At 46.0% G+C, this 20,374-nt stretch overlaps 1 protein-coding gene across 2 annotated transcripts in view; it reads right to left on the bottom strand.

The window, feature by feature from the left end:
* BAZ2A (bromodomain adjacent to zinc finger domain, 2A) overlaps positions 1-20,374 on the bottom strand; it is a 39,060-nt gene that overhangs the window by 8,149 nt on the left and 10,537 nt on the right. For both annotated transcript variants that reach the window (XM_011926094.1, XM_011926095.1), the window contains exons 2-12: positions 11,006-11,143; positions 8,594-9,187; positions 7,533-7,718; positions 6,593-6,811; positions 5,368-5,841; positions 5,168-5,228; positions 4,022-4,130; positions 3,725-3,826; positions 3,348-3,558; positions 483-583; positions 97-162 (exon numbers count right to left, since the gene is read on the bottom strand). In XM_011926094.1, the coding sequence (XP_011781484.1) occupies positions 97-162; positions 483-583; positions 3,348-3,558; positions 3,725-3,826; positions 4,022-4,130; positions 5,168-5,228; positions 5,368-5,841; positions 6,593-6,811; positions 7,533-7,718; positions 8,594-9,187; positions 11,006-11,143 (2,261 nt within the window). The remainder of the gene's footprint in view (positions 1-96; positions 163-482; positions 584-3,347; positions 3,559-3,724; positions 3,827-4,021; positions 4,131-5,167; positions 5,229-5,367; positions 5,842-6,592; positions 6,812-7,532; positions 7,719-8,593; positions 9,188-11,005; positions 11,144-20,374) is intronic.

The raw sequence follows: 20,374 nt of genomic DNA, 5'->3' as shown, positions 1-20,374 counted from the left end.
AGAAATCTCACTATAAAACAAGACTGATGTACGTGTCTTGCAAAATCAGTTTAGTGGCTTCAAAATTACACTTGGCAAGTTTGTACATGCACCTACCTTGGATTTCTTCTTAGCTTCCTTCTGCTTTAAGCTCTTGGTCTCTTGTTTCCGCTTATTTCTGGCCTGTAAACCATAAGGGAAGTCATTTCTCCTCAAACTCTGAAAGCATCTCTGCTTGGGCTAGGATTCAAAAACAGACAAGGGTGCTGGGGAGGAGAGGTGAGAGATGGAATGAGGGGTTGGCAATGGATTAATTCTCTCACCCTAGAGATGCCCACATTATTTTTGAACAAGCCCAATTCTCTAAATCAAGCGCAAGAAATTTCAGGGTAATGAAGATATACTGCTACACAGGGAGTGGTGGATGTGGGAGATGAAAGTAAAAGATGAAGTAGGTTGTAGGAAAAATTAACCTACTGTGTCATCTCTCTGATGTCCCTCACCTGCCCTTGGATAGTAGTCTGACACTCTCCCCGTTGTACCTTCTGCCTCACCTTCTTCTTGCTTTTACCAATCTTTGCTTTATCTTCCTCATTCGATGTTTCTTGAGAGCAGAAAGAAAAATGAAACAAGTGAGGCAGGAAGGCAGTTCTCTAGCATCCAGGGCAACACATGCCTGTCTCAAAGCTGGCCTCCCAAGCAGTTCCCTGAAGAATCTAGAGTAGTTTTTTTTTTTTTTTTTTTTTTTAAGTATACATAATAAAACATTGGGGGGAAAAATGTAGGAGAGGCACCTGCTATGGGGGTGGCACAAAGAACTCAAATGACATCTGCCCAGAAGCACCAGCTCCTGGCTCCAATCAGACTGCTTTACGAGGTGTCCTGCTGATGGAAAAGAGGCCACAATGGCAGAGTAGCCTTGTAGCCAGTCTCTATCCCAGGATACCTGACAAGAGCAGCAACCCACGGACTGATTTTAGAGCAGAGAGCAGAGAAAGGATATAGCAAGCCAAACTGTCAGGGAAAGAGGGTAGTAGTTAGAAGCACTGATTAACCAAGGATGTGCCGAAAAAAAGCCCACACAGCGGACACCTCAAAAGAATCAGATCAACATTGACATAGTTATTGATCATGCTCAGCTCCATGTCTTGCTTCACTAAAAGTTCTGAATTTCTTCCTTCCGGAAGACTTGGGGAATTCTACAAGCAATAGAGTATTTCATAATTGACATTTCTGACATGACTGTCTCTCTCTCTATAAATATATATATGTATGTGTATATATATATGTATGTATATACAGACACGGAGTCTTGCTCTGTCGCCCAGGCTGGAGTGCAATGGCACAATCTCGGTTCACTGCAACCTCCACCTCCCAGGTTCAAGCCATTCTCCTGCCTCAGCCTCCTGAGTAGCTGGGACTACAGGTGTGTGGCCACCACGCCCTGCTAATTTTTTGTATTTTTAGTACAGAAGGGGTTTCACCGTTTTAGCCAGGATGGTCTTGATCGCCTGACCTCATGGTCCGCTGGTCTTACCCTCCCAAAGAGTTGGGATTACAGCAGTGAGCCACCGTGCCCGGCCCTGACATGACAATATTTATTAATTTGTTTCTGGTATAGAAATGCCACCACATGTCTACATGACAACCCTTTAAGACAATTAAGGGCAGATGAACTACCTAAGGCTTTGATTAAAATATGAGACTTGGCCGGGTGCAGTGGCTCATGCCTGTAATCCCAGCACTTTGGGAGGCTGAGGCAGGTGGATCACCTGAGGTCAGGAGTTCGAGACCAGCCTGACCAACATGGAGAAACCCCATCTCTACTAAAAATACAAAATTAGCCGGGTGTGGTGGCACACGCCTATAATCCCAGCTACTCTGGAGGCTGAGGCAGCAGAATCGCTTAAACCTGGGAGGTTTTAACTAGGGAATCGCTTAAACCTGGGAGGTTGCGGTAAGCCAAGATCGCACCATTGCACTCCAGCCTGGGCAACAAGAGCAAAAATCCATCTCAAAAAAAAAAAAAAGAAAAGAAAAAAAAAAAAAAGGTCAGGTGCGGTGGATTACGCCTGCAATCCCAACATTTTGAGAGGCCAAGGCAGGTGGATCACGAGGTCAGGAGATCGAGACCATCCTGGCGAACATGGTGAAACCCCGTCTCTACCAAAAATACAAAAAATTAGCCAGGCGTGGTGGCGGGCGCCTGTAGTCCCAGCTAGTCGGAAGGCTGAGGCAGGAGAATGGCGTGAACCCAGGAGGCGGGGCTTGCAGTGAGCCGAGATCGCGCCACTGCACTCCAGCCTGGGTAACAGAGTGAGACTCCATCTCAAAAAGAAAAAAAAAAAAAAGAGACTTATTCTAGGTCATTTGGTTGAAACATGACAGAGCTACATGTCTGAGTGAGAATGAAGACTAAGTTTTTTCACATTCTTCACACTACACCAGGGTGAATGCACTATTTACTGAAAAATTTAGGTATTTCTCACCCGTCCATCCACCAAAACAGTGCCTATTATTATTATTATTTAGAGATGGAGTTTCACTCTTGTTGTCCAGGCTGGAGTGCAATGGTGCGATCTCAGCTCATGGCAACCTCTGCCTCCTGGGTTCAAGTTATTCTCCTGCCTCAACCTCCCGAGTAGCTGGGACTACAGGCATGCACCACCAAGCCAGCTAATTTTTTTTTTTAGTAGAGATGGGGTTTCACCATGTTTGCTGGGCTAGTCTCAATCTCTTGACCTCAAGATCCGCCTGCCTTGGCCTCCCAAAGAGGTGGGATTACAGGCGTGAGACACTGTGCCCAGCCTATTATTTTTTTTTAGAAACAGGGTCTTGCTGTGTTGCCCAGGTTGGAGTGCAATAACACAACTGCAGTTTACCGCAGCCTCCAAACTCCTGGGCTCAAGTGATCCTCTCCTGCCTGCCTCAGCCTCCTGGGTAACTGGGATTATTAGGCACACACCACCATGCCTGGCTCCCAATTATCTTTTAAATTCAGATGTGAATTCTGAACCTCCATGATCGTAAAAATGAGTAAGGTAAGAGGGTACAACTGAACCAGTATAAGATAAGGAGCTAAAAGATGGAAAGAAAGGGCAAGAAAGTCCTCTCCTCTGGGCTAAACACATCTGGAGACTGCCCAAGGTTTCACTGGTAGCAGCAACTCAACAAAGAGTATGGCTGGAAAAGAAGCATTCCCAAGCGCTGGGACTATGACGCTGGATTCCAAAGAGAAGCTGATTCAGATTCATTCTTCCCAGATAATGTTAGTCACGCTCCTGGGAAATCCAGGTATTAGCAATTCATCAACATTTTAGATACCTCACGGAGGAAGCCAAATTCCAAAGTAAGAAACACCACTGTACCTTGGGCCTCCAGTTTCTTTAGGAGGCGGTTGTCTGTCTTGTCCAATAGCTCAGTGATTTTGACCTTAGGTGGCCGACCTCGGCCCCGTTTCACCTTGGGGACTTCCTTAGTCTTAGTCTTCTCAGTGTTTCGAGGTCGACCCCGTTTGCCAGTAATCGCCTGAATCCTCGATGGGATCTCCTCTGCTGAGAGCTGCACCCACTGCAAGCCCTAAGGTAGCAAGGGAGACTGTTACAGTAGGAAGGAATCAGTGCAGGCCACTAGACCTTTGGAACCATTCAATGCCCCAGAACCTTCAAACCCCAAAGAGGAAGCTGCAGCTTGTCCACCAACTCGTCCTCAGGGACAAAAGCATATTTAACCCTTGGGTCTGCACCTCTGGCGTGTCTCTTTCTTCAAAGAAATCTCCAACAGGCATACGGGGACTGAAGCTGAAGTGCTCACGGCGGACACTGTGTACCACATTGCGGCTCAGGTACTAAGAGGAGGAAGTAAAGTAACATTAATAAAGCTGGAATCCTACCATGTATTTGGTCAGCAAAGGCACAAGCAGAACAGACCCAGAGCAGACAATGGCAGCCTGTTGCCACTGAGCCCAAGAACGGAGTCTTAGGCAGTGGAAAGGAGTCCACTGAGCCCAAGAAAGGAGTCCTTTAAAAAAAACCTACATTACCTTGATCACTTCTGGAAATTGCTTCATCCTCTTCCCACAGGGGCCATAATACCAGGTCTCCCCCTGCCATCGGTGGCTGCCCTTCTTGATGCGCACCTCTCTCCGCCACCTGCCAGAGAAGCACATGGGCCCTGCCGCCAGGTCACACCCCTACCCACTCCCATGCCACCTAAGAGCCAAGCCCTCTGAGCAGATGGCCCTCCCCACATTTGTATCTCTAGAACTGCAAGCAGATGCAAAAGCACCAACAGAGATAAGCTTGGATAGAAGGCTGACTTAAGCTCCAGCAAATACACCAAGGTCCTTAGGAGAAAAGCAATACACAAAACTGCACAAGCTCAGAGAGATCTCCACCCCTCCTTTACAAAATCAGTGAGATAAGCAGTCAGAAACCCCTCCCTGAGCCATTCAGGGCAGTTACTGGATTTCCAGTAAAGAGGATAAAGACCTAAGGGGAATAAAGGCAGAAGACAAAGGACAGGGAGGCAAGCAGAAGAGTAAATTTGCTGCTGACTCCATGAAAAGACTCAATATGCCAGGGTTTAGTTAGGAACTCTGTGTTCTGAGCAATATTATTCTAAGACTAACTCTAATCTTTCTCTCAAAATTTTAAGCAGTACTCAGACTTAGTGACCACAAGTAGCCTTGAAGGGGAGGGGTGGGGAAGATCCAGGAAGGCAGTTATTTCCACAAGGCCCTGGTGTCAGCTAGTTTGTTCATTTTGGTCATGTACTGTTCCTGCCCTTACCTCTCCTAAGAGCATTAAAACAACAAAACCACTTCAATTCGTTAGTACTAAGAGGCTCCTCATTCATTACTATTCCTTCTCTACAGAAATAGGACAAGCCAACTAGTTTGGATGTGAGCCCTAGGGTTTGGAAAAGATAATAGCTGGAGCTCCTTGGGCAAAATTGAGTCACTACAAGATGAAGAAAGAATAGGTGATGGAAGACAGACCTTGAGAGAAGACGGAAAACCTAGGAATCTCATGCCAAGAAACATTATCACTGCAGATAACTGTCCTGTAATCTACTCTTGTCTGGCTCATTCCTCCCCCATCTCAGAGGAAAAGAGGCATTCCCTTCTTTCTAGAGTTGTGCATTAAACTTGTCAAGGTCAATAAATGTAGCAAACTAGAGCATTTACCCATGTTGGAGGGGAAGACGAACTTCTTCTGGGGTAGCAATACGTCTCCTCATGACATCACCTTGGGAGGAAGGGATACCCAAGTTAAGAGTTCAAGCAAAATATTTAAACAATAGACCAGCAGGGAAAGGCTAACTGCAACATGGGACAGAAAAGTTTCTTGGAACCAGACAGGGATAGAATAGAATCTGGATACTCACCACTACCAGAAGTAGTGAGTTCCTCTCCAGTGATCTCTTCCAGGTCAGCAGTGGTTTCTAGGAAGCTGCTGGCATCCTTATTTGCTGGGGAGGCTGTTGGAAAGGCAGCTGCTGGGGAAGTTACAGGAGAGGCTTTTGGGGATGTCACTGAAGCCGTCAAGGGGACTTCTGAGGAAACTGCTGGGAGGACTGCTGAGGAAGCTGGAGAGACCACTGAGAAGACTGCTGGAGAGACAACTGTAGAAGCTGCGGGACAAACTTCTGGAGAGATTTCTGGGGAGGCTGCTGGAGAAACCACTAGGGAGACTGCTGGGGAGGTTGTTGGTGAGACTGCTGGTGAGGTTGCTGGATGTAGCTGAATAGTGGATGACTGATCAGGAGCTGGCTGGGTCAGGGATGGTGGGAAGTCTGAAGACTGAGTTTCCATTTCTTCCTGTTCAGCGTCACTACCATTATTCAGGTCAAAGCTGTTATCTAGAATCCAAAGGGACAGGATAGGCTTAAAAAAAAAAAAAAGGCATCACATAAAACAAGAGAATCTACTCAGTCAAACCTGGACCAAGCTAAACAAGGTTACTTCAAGGGGTCTTCCCTAGGGTTGGAAAAAGTAGCAGCTTTTTCTCCCAACCAATCATGAAGATTAAAGGGTAAAGATGCTACAGATGTCACTGTGTGAAGAAACACCTTTTACCTGGTGCCAATAAAGCCTCTGGCCTCCTTCTCCCTACAAATTCCAAGTCTCACAAGTTCTTCAAAGCAGAGGGCACAGGTCAGAGTATAGCAGTCTGTGCCTCTTTTAGTCCCACCATACACTATCCCATAGCCCCTCAGCTCCCAGCAAGGTGCTCTTGCTTTCCCACTTTTTTTTTTGAGATGGAGCCTCGCTCTGTTGCCTAGGCTGGAGTGCAATGACACAATCTCAGTTCACTGCAACCTCCACTTCCCAGGGCCAAACGATTCTCCTGCTTCAGCCTCCCAAGCAGCTGGGATTACAGGCGCGTGCCACCACACCTGGCTAATTTTGTATTTTTAGTACAGGCGAGGTTTCACCATGTTGGCCAGGTGGTCTTGAACTCCTGATCTCAGGTGATCCGCCCGCCTCGGCCTCCCAAAGTGCTGGAATTACAGGTGTGAGCCACTGTGCCCAGCCAGATTTCCCACTCTTAAGGCCCTAACTATGAAACTTATTCTCTCATCTTTCTTTGTCCTACCTACCCTCACTTACCTTGCAGGACAGACTCCCCTAGGACAGGTGGAGAGGTGGGACTGGCAAAGATAGAGGTTGATGTTTGACTATCATCTGCCAGGAGACTGAAGGCAGTAGCATTATTGAGGGAAGGGCAATCAAGGGCAGAAATCACAGGGCTGTCCTCAAGAGGCAGCTTGTCCTCTGCACCCATTAGCTCTGTGTCATCAATACCATATAGTCCTCCACTCACTGGCTCTGTTCACAAGGGTAGAAAAATCAGAGCAGGATAATGAGAAAAAAAATCAGAAAGCAAGACTTAAGAAACACTGGTCAGAAAATATCCAATTCTAGTTCTCACAGTGTTAAGATTCTTCCTAATATTAAATTAGGTAACAACTAAAGCCTTCTCCCTGAAAGAGTAGTCATGAGATTGTAGGGATCATAAAAGTTTGAGGGGAGGCCGAGGCAGGAGAATTGCCTGAGGCCTGGAGCTCAAGACCAGCCTGGGCAACATAGCAAGACCTCATCTCTACAAGATGAAAATGGAAGGAAAGGCATTGGTGATATTATCTACCCAGAGACCTATGCAAAATTCTAGGATTTATCATAAAATATGTCTTTCTTGTACTTCAGTGGGGTAAAAGGTAACTGTTCACTGACAAATGTTTTCTTCCTAGTTTGTTAGAACCCAGAAAGATCAACTGTGTGGTAATAAGTCCCTATCCAGTGAATTATTACAGCCCAGAGCTCTTGGCCAAAAGTAATACTGGGAAATAACCTGGGACATGAACCAATTCAGCTCAGAGTTCAGTTAGTGCAACAAGACCAGTGGCATGTAACTGTGGTCTGCCTTAGGCCTACCTGGAAGCCCCAATGCCATGGATTCCCTAATACTTTTCCCATTTTACTGTCTCTTTCAGCTAAAGGTTGGCTACTCTGCATGGATAAATTAAAGGGAGTCAGCCTCCAAACCTACCTGGTGCCAGAGAGTTGAAAGGCTCCAGAGAGTCTTCACTGAGGATTGGAGTGTCTTCCAGTTGATCAGGAAGATGTGAAGGATCATCTAAACAGCTCACTGTGGGGTCAGGGACCAGGACTGAGACCTCTTGGTGTAACGATTCCACAGAAGGGACAGAGCCATTGTAGCCACACATCTTCAGTTCTAGGAAATCCCAGGAGAGACCAAAAGTCAAAATCAGTGCCTTATATTGGTTCATTTAGCTATATTAGGCAGTCAGTCTTTGCTAGAAGGATGTTCATTCATTCAACATTTATTGCGGCCAGTTCTTTGCTGGGAACCGATCACATCAAGATACTCTGAGCAGAGATGTACTGGTAAAATCAATCCTACAGCAGGCAAAGAGAGGAAAAGAGAGTGGGGTCTGAGATAAGATCTTTATCATGTTCTCAGATATCTCCCCCATCCAGTGGGAAACAGAGAAAACATCCTGTAATTTTACAGAGTGGTGATTACCCTTGTATCAGGAATCAACTGGAAGCTAAGCTTCTATCTATTTTGAGGGAAAAGATGAGAGGGGCTGTCACATGTACTAATGCTAAACAACAAAAAAAGGAAACTTGAGTAGACAAATAATGATATGCTCTGCCTGCTTCCTTCCCTCCTTCATATGCCAATCACTACGTTGGGCTCAGACGACTTTAGCAGCCAGTCTGCTCCTGCAACAGTTAGTTAAAACAGCCTCAGTGCCCACTGCTAGACCCTAACCACTTCATGTATTTTGAAAGAAGCCTTTCTTGATGCAGGGTGTCTGTTGGGGCTGTTTCGGGCTCGCCCACCTGCCCTCTCCAGGCCAGAAGCTCTGCATGAGCTTGAAATAATTTGCACTCCCACTCCCGAGCTGGTGCTACTGCCACAAAACACCAGCCACTTGGCTCTGCTAATTGCTAATCACCAACATGCAAATCAGCCTCCACTGCAGAGAGCTGGAAAGACAAGTTTTCCTCACCTCAAAAAGCCACTATCCCCCCCCAGCTCCATTTTCCCTTTCCCCACCCAGTTCACCAACCCAGTTATACCTGGTTGCTCTTCTTCCAGCTCCAGGCTGCCTACCAAGCCAGTGCCATTCTCTGCCACAACTGAAGTCATCTCCTTTTCTGCTGCCTCATCAGGATGGATATCACTGCCTACCTCCTGGGAGGGTGCAAAGGTTTGAATGCTAGATCCCAACATAGGAGAAGTCTGTGGGGAGGTGAAAAAACTAGGGGGTCCATTGGGCATCACCTCAAAATTCTGGTCAGGAAAGGAATCATACAGTTCTTGTGAATCAAAGTTAAGCCCCATGGGACTCTGGGTACCGTTGGCCCAGAACTCTTGGCTCCCAGCCCGAAGGTTAGTGTTGTGACTTGGGGATGAAGGTTGCCGGCTGCCCCCAAGGATGCCGTTGAGTGGGTATTGTCCCCCCGAGAACTGGGAGAGAAGGGGTGGGTCCTTGAGGTTGCTGCCAGAATTGGCAGATGGGTACTGTGAGTAGTTCCAGAGACAGTCGTAGGCCACGCTGGGGTGATGGAGGTGTGAGGTGCTGGAGGAGTGGGGAGCAGAGTTCAAAATCCCTGAAGTAGTAGTGTGAGATACAGTAGATAAGCCATTAACATTCACATCCCCATTCAAACCTGGCAGAGAAGGAAAGAAAAGGTCAGTTACAGATATGTAGGCAAGCAACTCTACCAAAACAAACCCAAAGTAATAGCACTGACTAGAAAAAGACATGATAAAGGGAAAGGGGATTCCTCCCCTGCTATCTAGTTTTGGGTCTCTGGAGAACACCAAGCCCAGAGGCTCCTGGATGTAGGCTTAGCAACTGCTGCTGAGGCTGCTGAGTAGGGGGCTGGAGAGCGCTCCAGGCCTGCCATGGGAGCCACCAGCAGAGCTGGATGCTGCTGCTTACTACTGGCTTTTTTTTTTTTGGTTTATTTTTGGTTTGTTTGTTTTGAGATGGAGTCTCACTCAGTCACCAGGCTGGAGTGGAATGGCACAATCTTGACTCACCGCAACCTCCGCCTTCCGGGTTCAAGTCAATTCTCCTGCCTCAGCCTCCTGAGTAGCTGGGACTACAGGTGCCCACCACCACGCCCGGCTAATTTTTGTATTTTTAGCAGAGACGGGGTTTCACTGTGTTGGCCAGGATGGTCTCGATCTCTTGACCTCGTCTCATGATCCACCTGCCTCGGCCTCCCAAAGTGCTGGGATTACAGGCATGAGCCACCATGCCTGGCCTTTTTTTTTGTTTTTAATTAAATGAAACTGTTTGCAGACTCCCTACAGTGACTTGCGTTCTGCCCTACTCTCATTCTCTAGGGGATTTCTTCCCTTGGAGGGGCATGACTGAATTCTCCAGGGGCCCCCTTTCCCCAGTGCCTATTTGGCCCCACAGTGGCACCAAAAGGGACAACCTCCACCTCACTGGCACATGCAGATCCAGCACTTTGTGCTGGGCTAAGAATAGAATTTGCAGTCACCACAGCGACAAGAACCCAGCTCAGAAGGCTGGGCTTGGCCCTTCCCTATAGGCACTAGAAGGTAATATGCCAGCTGGGGGGTGGGGGAGACCTTTGCATGCAGTGCTGTAGAGTTCAGCTGTCAACATCAATGGCAACCTCTGGAATGGAGGATAATCAATCAAAAAGAACCAAGATATTAAGGAAGCTTGAGAGGCAGGGTGGAACCCAATGAAATAAAGGAGCTTCTACCATCTGCAACCTTTTTGGAGAGGACAGGAGGGAGAAGCAGCGGCATTTTTCTGCTGCAAGGAAGGAAGGAAGCTTGTGGGCTTCTCTCTGCTTCCAAGTATAAAGGACCTGAAACCCAAGCAAGATTATAGAGGTACCTGGCGAGTCATGGTACAGAGCAACTGGTAAGCCAAATGCAGGAAAAGACCCAATCCTGGCAGCAACACCTCCATATGGAATTATGAACTTCTCTCTGGGGAACTAGGTAAGCACTAAATTTTCCCTTGTCTCTACCTTCCATCCAAGGACAGAAGGGGGAATAAGTACTTCTAGCATCTGCCTTTCTCTGATATACAAACTAAAAGGCAATACACTGCAACTTGCACTTCATTCAACTCTCAGTATTGGCCCAGTGTAGCTTCCCTAACCTCTAAAAACAGCTTCTTAGAAGGCTAGTCCTTTATCTCTCTCATGAGTCCAACCTGGTTAGCAGCAGCAGTAGCCACCTCACCACTCTGTCAGCAGCCAGGGGAACAGGGCTGACAGAAGAACAGGCTAAGATGAAAATGCCATTGGGTTTTCCTAACCTCTTCCAACCTTAAGTCAATACAAAAAATGTTTGCAAAAAACCCTAGAACTTGTTCGTAGAAGTTGATTTCTCTCCAGCAGCTAGACCAAAGTGAAGCAAAATAATCCCCCATGAATCCGCCCTTAAAGGTTGATGTCCATTCCCTCCCCAGGCCAAGCAGCCCTCACACTCACTTTTCCCTTGCTGGGGGAAGTTCATGGGAGACCCGTTAGTGTAGAGGCCCTCCCCTGAGGAAGGAGAGGGTTTCAGTCCTGAGGCAGCAGGTGCAGGGGGAAGGCCAGTAAAGTTAAAATGGTCGTTTGCCTCCATTTCTGCAGGAGGGGAGAGAGAGGGGGAAAAAAATACTGGCGGTTAAACAAGGTTATGTCACCTGGAATCTTCCAAGGGGAACGATCCCTCCCCTCCACCTACTTACCCTTCTCCTACCTAAGTACTGCGTGAGGGAAAGTACAAGCTAAGAAAAGAGAAGGAGAAAATACGCCCCAAGGGTGACCAATGACCCTAAGAAAATAGTCTTTTTTTTTTGAGACGGAGTCTTGCTATCACCCAGGCTGGAGTACAGTGGCCGGATCTCAGCTCACTGCAAGCTCCGCCTCCCGGGTTCACGCCATTCTCCTGCCTCAGCCTCCCGAGTAGCTGGGACTACAGGCGCCCGCCACCTCGCCCGGCTAGTTTTTTTGTATTTTTTAGTAGAGACGGGGTTTCACTGTGTTAGCCAGGATGGTCTCGATCTCCTGACCTCGTGATCCACCCGTCTCGGCCTCCCAAAGTGCTGGGATTACAGGCTTGAGCCACCGCGCCCGGCAGAAAATAGTCTTTTAAAGCCAGCTTTGGTGATTAAAAAACAAAACAAGTTAGCAAGAAAAACCAAGATACAAGCCTGGAGGAGTTTTCCCTCTGTGTAAGCTCCACTCAGCCCAGGTTACCCTTCTATATTAGATATTAGCCCTCTACTGTAACACTTAACAATCTCCATTCTTTTGTTTTTATCCTCAAGGTAAAGTCTCCCTCCCAGGCCCATAAAAGGTTCTCAAAGCCATCTTTTTGACAGAAAAGCATATCTGATAAACACTCTTTGTTTCATTATTAAACTTGAGCTAAACCTAATTTCTAATTATCCTATCCATAACCCTAGACATCTCAAGATAGTAGTTACATTAGTAAAGGGATTTGAAAAGGAGAATACATTTCAGAAAGGTGATCATAATGGCAAATCTCAAATCAACCAACAATAATTTTACTCTTTATGCTCCCCAAGAACATGGGTCAGAAAAATGTCAGCAGTGAAAAACTGATTAAATACAAGGGTGTCCCAAAAAATATTATTGTTATGTCTATTACGGTTATTTCCTAATGTTTTAGTTTTGTGGCTTAAATATAAAGAAAGGGTCACAGAGAAAACAGCAAGATACTTATATTTGTAAAGTGCAATGGCTCATTGAGGTATGGTTAAAAAGTTTTTCACCCTTTCTGAATACTACTAATAATGATGAGAAGCCCTTGATCAGAATGAATTTAACTTTGATAGAGGAAAGGAAAGAAAGCAAACAGAAGCCAGAATTGTTGCTCAAGTCTAACGTTATCAATCGGATTCTTGTGATATCCTAGTGCATACCAACTTGATATGGGAGAAACGTAATCTGTCTTGATACAGAAAAAGCAACTCCTGAATTATGTTATTACATTTTAAAAAAGAGAAGAATTCAGGCCAGGTGTGGTGGCTCATGCCTGTAATCCCAGCACTTTGTGAGGCCGAGGTGGGTGGATCACCTGAGGTCAGGAGTTTGAGACCAGTCTGACCAATATGGTAAAACCCTGTCTCTACTAAAAATACAAAAATTAGCTGGGTGGTGGTGGCGGGCGCCTGTAATCCCAGCTAGTCGGAAGGCTAAGGAAGAAAAATCACTTGAACCCGCAAGGCAGAGGTTGCAGTGAGCCAAAATTGCGCCACTGCACTCCAGCCTGGATGACAAGAGTGAAACTCTATCTCAAAAACAAAAGAATGAATACACTGGTTAAATACATATATGATGAGGCCTGGCATAGTGGCTCACACCTATAATCCCAATACTTTGGAAGCCAAAGCAGGAGGACTGTTTGAGGCTACAAGTTTGAGACCAAGCTGGATAACATGGTGAGACCGGTCTCTACAAAACATTTGAAAAGTAGCAAGGTGTGAAGGCCGGGCGCAGTGGCTCACACCTGTAATCCCAGCACTTTGGGAGGTCAAAGCTGGCAGATCACCTGAGGTCAGGAGTTCGAGACCTGCCTGGCCAACATGGTGAAACTCTGTCTCTACTAAAAACACAAAAATTAGCCGGGCGTGGTGGTGGGCACCTGTAATCCCAGCGGCTCGGGAGGCTGAGGCAAGAGAATTGCTTGGACCCAGGAGACAGAGGTTGCAGTGAGTGGAGATCGTGCCATTGCACTCCAGCCTGGGGAAAAAGAGCAAGACTTCATCTTGAAAAAAAAGAAGTAGCAGGATGTGGTGGGGCACACCTGTGGTCCTAGCTTACTGGAGAGGCTAAGGCAGAAGGATCACTTGAGCCCAGGAGGTTGAGGCTGCAGTGAACCATGATCATGATCATGCCACTGTACTCCAGCCTGGGTGACAGAGCATGACCCTGTCTCAAAAAAAAAGAGAATATATATATATGCCCACTGGCCAAAGTCTGCAAGAGTCACATTCATAAATATGCTACATTACTACAAATTAGACACCACTAGTATAAATGTGAAATAGCATAATTCTGAGCATGAAATATAAACTCTGCATAGTATGTGTGAATTGTCTGTATCTTAGTCAATTTTAACTGAAATTTTAAAAATAACAATAGGCCAAGCATGGTGGCTCATGCCTGTAATCCCAGTGCTTCAGGAGGCCAAAGCAGGAGGATCGCTTGAGGTCAGGAGATCAAGACCAGCCTGGGAAACACAGCAAGGCTCTGTCTCCACAAAAAATAAAAAAGTTAGCTGAGCATGGTGGTTCCTGCCTATAGTCTCGGCTGCTCAAGGAGGATGAGGCAGGAAGATTACTTGAGCCCAAAAGTGCAAGTCTAGCCTATGTACCATAGCAAGACCCCATCTCTACAAAATAAAAGCAATTTGCATTTTGTTGATTTAAGGGAAAATGTTTTTAGGACTTACTGGTCTCCCATATAGGATATCTCATCTTTAGTCTAAATAGGGGTATCCAATCTTTTGGCTTCCCTGGGCCACACTGGAAGAAGAATTGTCTCGGGCCACACATAAAATACACTAATGATAGCTGATGAGCTTTTAAAAAAAAAAAAAAAATCACAAAAAAATCTCCATGTTATGTTTTAAGAAAGTTTACAAATTGGTGCTGGGCCGGATTCAAAGTTGTCCTGGGTGGGTTGGACAAGCTTGCTCTAAATTAAGTAGCAGACCTAAACCTGCCATGCATCAATGAAAAAACGGAGTCTTTACAGTGAAAAGACCCCAGGTTAGCCAGGCATGGTGGTGAGCACCTGCAGTCCCAGCTACTTGGGAGGCTGAGGCAGGAGGATCACTTGAGCCTGGGAAGGGGAGATAGCAGTGAGCCAAGATCATGCCATTGCACTCCAGCCTGGGTGACAGAGCGAAACCCTGTCTTAAAAAACAAACAAAAACAAAAAAACAGGGTCCTCCAGGATTTCCCTATTTTTTTTTTTTTTTTGAGACAGAGTTTCCCTCTTGTTGCCCATGCTGGGGTGCAAGGGTGTGATCTCGGCTCACTGCAACCTCCGCCTCCCAGGTTCAAGCAATTCTCCTGCCTCAGCCTTCCCAGCAGCTGGGATTACAGGCACCCGTCAACACGCCCAGATAATTTTTTGTCTTTTTAGTAGAGACAGGGTTACACCATGTTGGCCAGGCTGGTCTCGAACTCCTGACCTCAAGTGATCCACCCACCGTGGCCTCCCAAAGTGCTGGGATTACAGCTGTGAGCCACTGCGCCCGGCCAGGATTTCCCTAGTATAGTTAGCAGTTACTCCTCAGCAGTACGGGGTCTGAAAAATAAGCATCATGAGATTAATAATCCTTCTGAAGTACAAGAATTAAAGGCAAGTTCATTCCTTAGTCTCTAGTTAGGTTCCTTCCAAAGCTTATACCACAGAGCAAGGAGGACATTCAATACTTCACTTCAGAAGTTTTGGAAATACCGGCCGGGCGCGGTGGCTCAAGCCTATAATCCCAGCACTTTGGGAGGCCGAGACGGGCGGATCACAAGGTCAGGAGATCGAGACCATCCTGGCTAACACAGTGAAACCCCGTCTCTACTAAAAATACAAAAACTAGCCGGGCGAGGTGGCGGGCGCCTGTAGTCCCAGCTACTCGGGAGGCTGAGGCAGGAGAATGGCGTAAACCCGGGAGGCGGAGCTTGCAGTGAGCTGAGATCCGGCCACTGCACTCCAGTCTGGGCGACAGAGCGAGACTCCGTCTCAAAAAAAAAAAAGAAGTTTTGGAAATACTATGCCTACAGGGCCAATTTCATCTGATCCTCACCTCTCCTCTCCCCAGTTTTTTGCACACCTCCCTTGGTGTAGAAGACACATGCAATTTCCGTCCTATGTGCAGTGGACTATATCCTCCTCAATGATGGGTCACAGTTCATTTCTGCATTCTCTATTTGAATCCACGAAAAAAGTTGTGACCTCCTATCTGCTGCTCTGGAAAAGCACAGCATATCCTGGTTTTTGTAAGTATTAATAACAATATGTGGATGGCTCACAGAAATCAGAGAAGTAAAAGGAATGGGAAGTTATCTGGTATTTGAGATCGGTTTCTCTACCTGTCTCTACTGAACTGTCATCAGAACCACAACCACTTCATTTACAAGAAGCTTCCTAGACGCATAATATTGTCTTTGTGCTGTGCAATGTGGTCAGCACAATGTAGTGGGCTCTAGGTTCAAATCTCAACTCTACTATTTACTAGCTAGCTGTTTAACCTTGGACAAGTTACTTACACTTGCTGGGCCTAAGTTTCATCATCTGTAACAATTTTTGTACCCACTTTCAGGACTGGTGAGGATTAAATGAGAATATCTAAATTAGAGCCCCAGCACAGTGTCTGTCATCCAGCAAGCACTCCATAAACATTAGCTTTTTTTTTCTTCTTGAGACCGAGTCTCACTCTGTCATCCAGAGTGGAGTGGAGTGGCATGATCATAGCTCACTGCAGTCTGGAACTCCCGGGCTCCAGCGATCCTCCTACCTCAGCTTCCCAAGTAGCTAGGACTATAGGCACTCATCACCACACCTGGCTAATTTTTAAATTTTTTTGTAGACACAGGGTCTCGCTATGTCGCCCATGATGCTCAAATTCCTGGCCTCAAGCAATTCTCCCACCTTGGCCTCCCAAAATGCTGGGATTACAGGCGTAAGCCACCTCACCAGGACTACGTTAGCTACTATTATTAGACAAACAGTAAAAGACTGTGCAGTTTTCAAAACGATAATCAGGCCTGGCCGGGTGCAGTGGCTCATGCCTATAATCCCAGCACTTTGGGAGGCCAAGTCGGGTGGATCACCTGAGGTCAAGAGTTCGAGACCAGCCTGGCCAATATGGTGAAACACCATCTCTATTAAAAATACAAAAAAATTAGCTGGGTGTGGTGGCAGGCACCTGTAAGCCCAGCTACTCAGGAGGCTGAGGCAGGAAAACTGCTTGAACCCAGGAGGTGGAGGTTGCAGTGAGCTGAGATCACACCATTGCACTCCAGCCTGGGTGACAGAGCAACACTCTATCTCCAAAAAAAAAAAAAAGATAGTCAGGTCTAAACAGTCTACATATAATATAAATATAATTTAAAACTAGGGATAATCCAGCCAGACTTCTTCATATGCAGTTTGACTCCTTATTTTAGATGTTACTTAAATATGGGAATTAATTATGTCACAGTATGGGAATACAAAGGAAATGTGAACACCTCCTCTCAACAATAAACGTAAGTTTATTTCATTTTAATCTTCCTACCCAGGATGCTTTTCACAATAAACCCTAAAGGTAAACTCTGTCCTCCCATTCAGAGCTAGTAAGAACAGTAAAGCAAAGGAGGGTATCTCCCTTTGAACTAATAGGATTTTCGCCAAATGAGAAAAGAAATCAGCCAGTGCCCAACCCCTAGAGCAGCAGATGACTGTCATACCAGGAAGTACATTCAGGCAAGCACCCAGCCCAGTCCCAGCTGTACATAAATGGATCTTTTAAGAGCTCCTATGTTTTATTTGTAAGATAAGGGACATTGCCCTATAAGCTTGAAGCAATAAAGCCCTCCCCACAGGGCCAAATAGGTTGCTTTTCTCTCAGTCCCAATCAAAGAGCTGCTACTCTGTGGGCCTGTGACATGGTTTTAATAGAAAAAGGCTGACAACACCGGGAGCAGTGGCTCACGCCTGTAATCCCAGCACTTTGGGAGGCCGATGCAAGCGGATCACGAGGTCAGGAGATCGCGACCATCCTGGCTAACATGGTGAAACCCCATCTCTACCAAAAATACAAAAAATTAGCCAGGTGTGGTGGTGGGCGCCTGTAGTCCCAGCTACTCAGGGGGCTGAACCCAGGAGGTGGAGGTTGCAGTGAGCCCAGATCGCACAACTCCAGTCTGGGCGACAGAGTGAGCCTCCATCTCAAAAAAAAAGAAAAGAAAAGAAAAGTGAAGAGAAAAGAAAAGAAAAAGGCTGACAAAGCACAAAGTGTTGAAATAAATATTACATATTTCAACACTGTTACAGGTGTCCTCCCTGACCATTTCTAACCCTCCGGCCTCTGAGGCTACCCCCCCAGGACAACAAGACACATTAACACCCTATAGCTGGATATTGCGGTGGTCCCTGCAGCTCTTTGGTTCATTCTTCTCATGTAGTACACCAAAATCTCACAAATGGGAGGTTTCTAAGATGGAGTTGGGGGGGATGAGAGAGATTTCAAATGTTTATCCTGACTAAACAGCAAAGGCAAATTCTATAGTAAAAATCACACCACTACATTTTAGCTTTGTAATTGTGAACATCATGAAGGATATTTCTTTTTTTTTTTTATTTGAGATGGAGTCTCGCTTTGTCGCCCAGGCTGGAGTGCAGTGGCGCGATCTCGGCTCACTGCAAGTTCCGCCTCCTGGGTTCACGCCATTCTCCTGCCTCAGCCTCCCGAGTAGCTGGAACTACAGGCGCCCACTACCACGCCTGGCTAGCTTTTTGTATTTTTTTTTGTAGAGACGGGGTTTCACCGTGTTAGCCAGGATGGTCTTGATTTCCTGACCTCGTGATCCGCCCGTCTCGGCCTCCCAAAGTGCTGGGATTACAGGCTTGAGCCACCACGCCCGGCCGAAGGATATTTCTTAACTCTACACATCTCTGGCTTACCCACCACACTCTAATACAGAGGTTCTCATCCGAGGCAATTCTGCCCTGTAGGGGACATTTAGTAATTTCTGAAGGTATGTGCTACTGGCATCTAGTAAGCAGAAGCCAGAGATGCTGCTAGGCATCCTCGAACACACAGGACAGCCTCACCACAACAAAGATATTATCTGGCCCACATATCAATAGTGCCAAGGCTGAGAAACTCCGTTCTAATGCAAAAGCTGTCCCATTCCTGCCCCACACCTTGGGAAAGTTCCAAGTTTTCACTGGTCCCAGTTCCTGACACTGCAAATGAGGATGCTTTCACTTTTGTATCTAAAAACCTCAAGTCCCTGGCTAAGCCATCTTCCTCCACCAATAAGAGTTCCAAGTAGGCCAGGAGAGGTGGCTCATGCCTATAACCTCAGCAGGATCACTTGAGGCCAGGAATTCAAGACTGGCTTGGGCAACATAGTGAGACCCCATCTCTATATTAAAAAAAAAAAAAAATTCCAAGTACCAAGCCACAAAATAAATATGCCCTCTTCTCCAATCACGATAACCCATTTTGACTGCCCTGGTAACAAGCCTGCCTTCAACTCTGACTCACACAAACTATATAATATACTTACCAAGGCTCAAAATATCCATCCTCTCCTTAACTACCTTCCCTAGTCAGGACTCCAAGTGAGGCAGAACAAAGATAATGAAAGAAGGAAGACTATACTAAGAGGGGGCTACTCAAAAAAAACTGTAATGTCCAGGCTGTTCAGAAGATTTGAAAGATGACTGTTCTCTATCCTTATTTCTTCTACATTATGTTGGTTCCACAGCATCAGTTGGATATAAGTTCCACCATTATATCTCCAGTACCTAATTTAGTGTTAAGTATACAAAAGAACCAAAGGAAATATTTGTTGAGTCCATGGACTGAACAAATTAATGAGTAAAATCTACCTTTCTGTCACTACCAGCTTACTCATCCAATGAAGGTCATGGGCTTTGCTCTTACTATTTTCAGAGAACAAAAAAAAATTCAGATTCATTCTTCACAGAGATAAAAATTTCGAGGGGGAAGAAAGGCCCCAAATCTTGACGTACTTAGATAGCCACTCCTTGAAGAAAATAAGGCCTAAAAATAGGGAAGTACTGATAATGTAAAAAGGCAATAAATTAGCTAGGCGTGGTGGCATATGCCTGTAGTGCCAAGTTCTCCGGAGGCTGAGGTGGGAGGATTATTTGAGCGCAGGAGCTGGAGGCTGCAGTGGGCTATGATCTCACCACTGTTCTCAACCAAATAAACAAAACAGAAAAATAAATAAATGTAAGCTCTGAATTAATAAAACGTTCTGCTTGGTTTAACAGAACACTCAAGGCATATAATAGGTTTTTATATATTTGTTAACTAAAGAAACTGCAGGTTAGGTTTCCTGCCACACTTCCGGTCACTTTACTCTCAGAAGACCGGGAAAGCCTCTGGAATTGCAAGACACTAAACGCCACAGTCCAGAGGTTATATTAAGGTTATTTCCCTCTTTCAGCTCTGATTGTTTCTTGGAATTTCTTTCTTTCTTTCTTTCTTTCTTTTTTTTTTTGAGACAGTGTGGCTCTGTCGCCTAGGCTGGGGTGCGGTGGCATGATCTCGGGTCACTGCAACCTCCGTCTCCCCGGTTCAAGCAATTCTCCTGCCTCAGCCTCCCAAGTAGCTGGGATTACAGGTGCCCGCCACCACACCCAGCTAATTTTCATATTATTAGTAGAGACGGAGTTTCATCATGTTGGTCAGGCTGGTCTTGAACTCCTGACTTCAGGTGATCTGCCCGCCTTGGCCTCCCAACGTGCTAGGATTGCAGGCTGAGCCACCGTGCCTGGCCAGAATTTCAACTCTAACAGCTCAGGACTCTACCTTTTCCACCCCGAAAAATGAGCTAAGCAGGCAGGTTAAGGACCCCATTCATGAGGCAGGTTACAGAGTCCAACCTCAAAAGACTAAAAGAAGGAAGACGACCTATCTCTTAAAAACTTCTTCCTTTCTTTGGTAAATTTTTGGCAAGATTACAGTATTTTAGTCTGCAAAATGCCCCCATAGTAATTGTTCTCTTTAATGAGGAAACAAGACAAAACAACACTAAGCCAATGCTACTTTTACTGCTAGTGACAAATAATTTCCAGATGTCTTCAAACATGGGATTTTTT

The sequence above is a fragment of the Colobus angolensis genome, unplaced genomic scaffold (genome assembly GCF_000951035.1).
Source record: "Colobus angolensis palliatus isolate OR3802 unplaced genomic scaffold, Cang.pa_1.0 Scaffold67, whole genome shotgun sequence".
Lineage (NCBI taxonomy): Eukaryota > Metazoa > Chordata > Mammalia > Primates > Cercopithecidae > Colobus > Colobus angolensis.
Note: the sequence above shows the minus strand (reverse complement) of the source record. Positions and strands in the feature narration are given on the sequence as shown.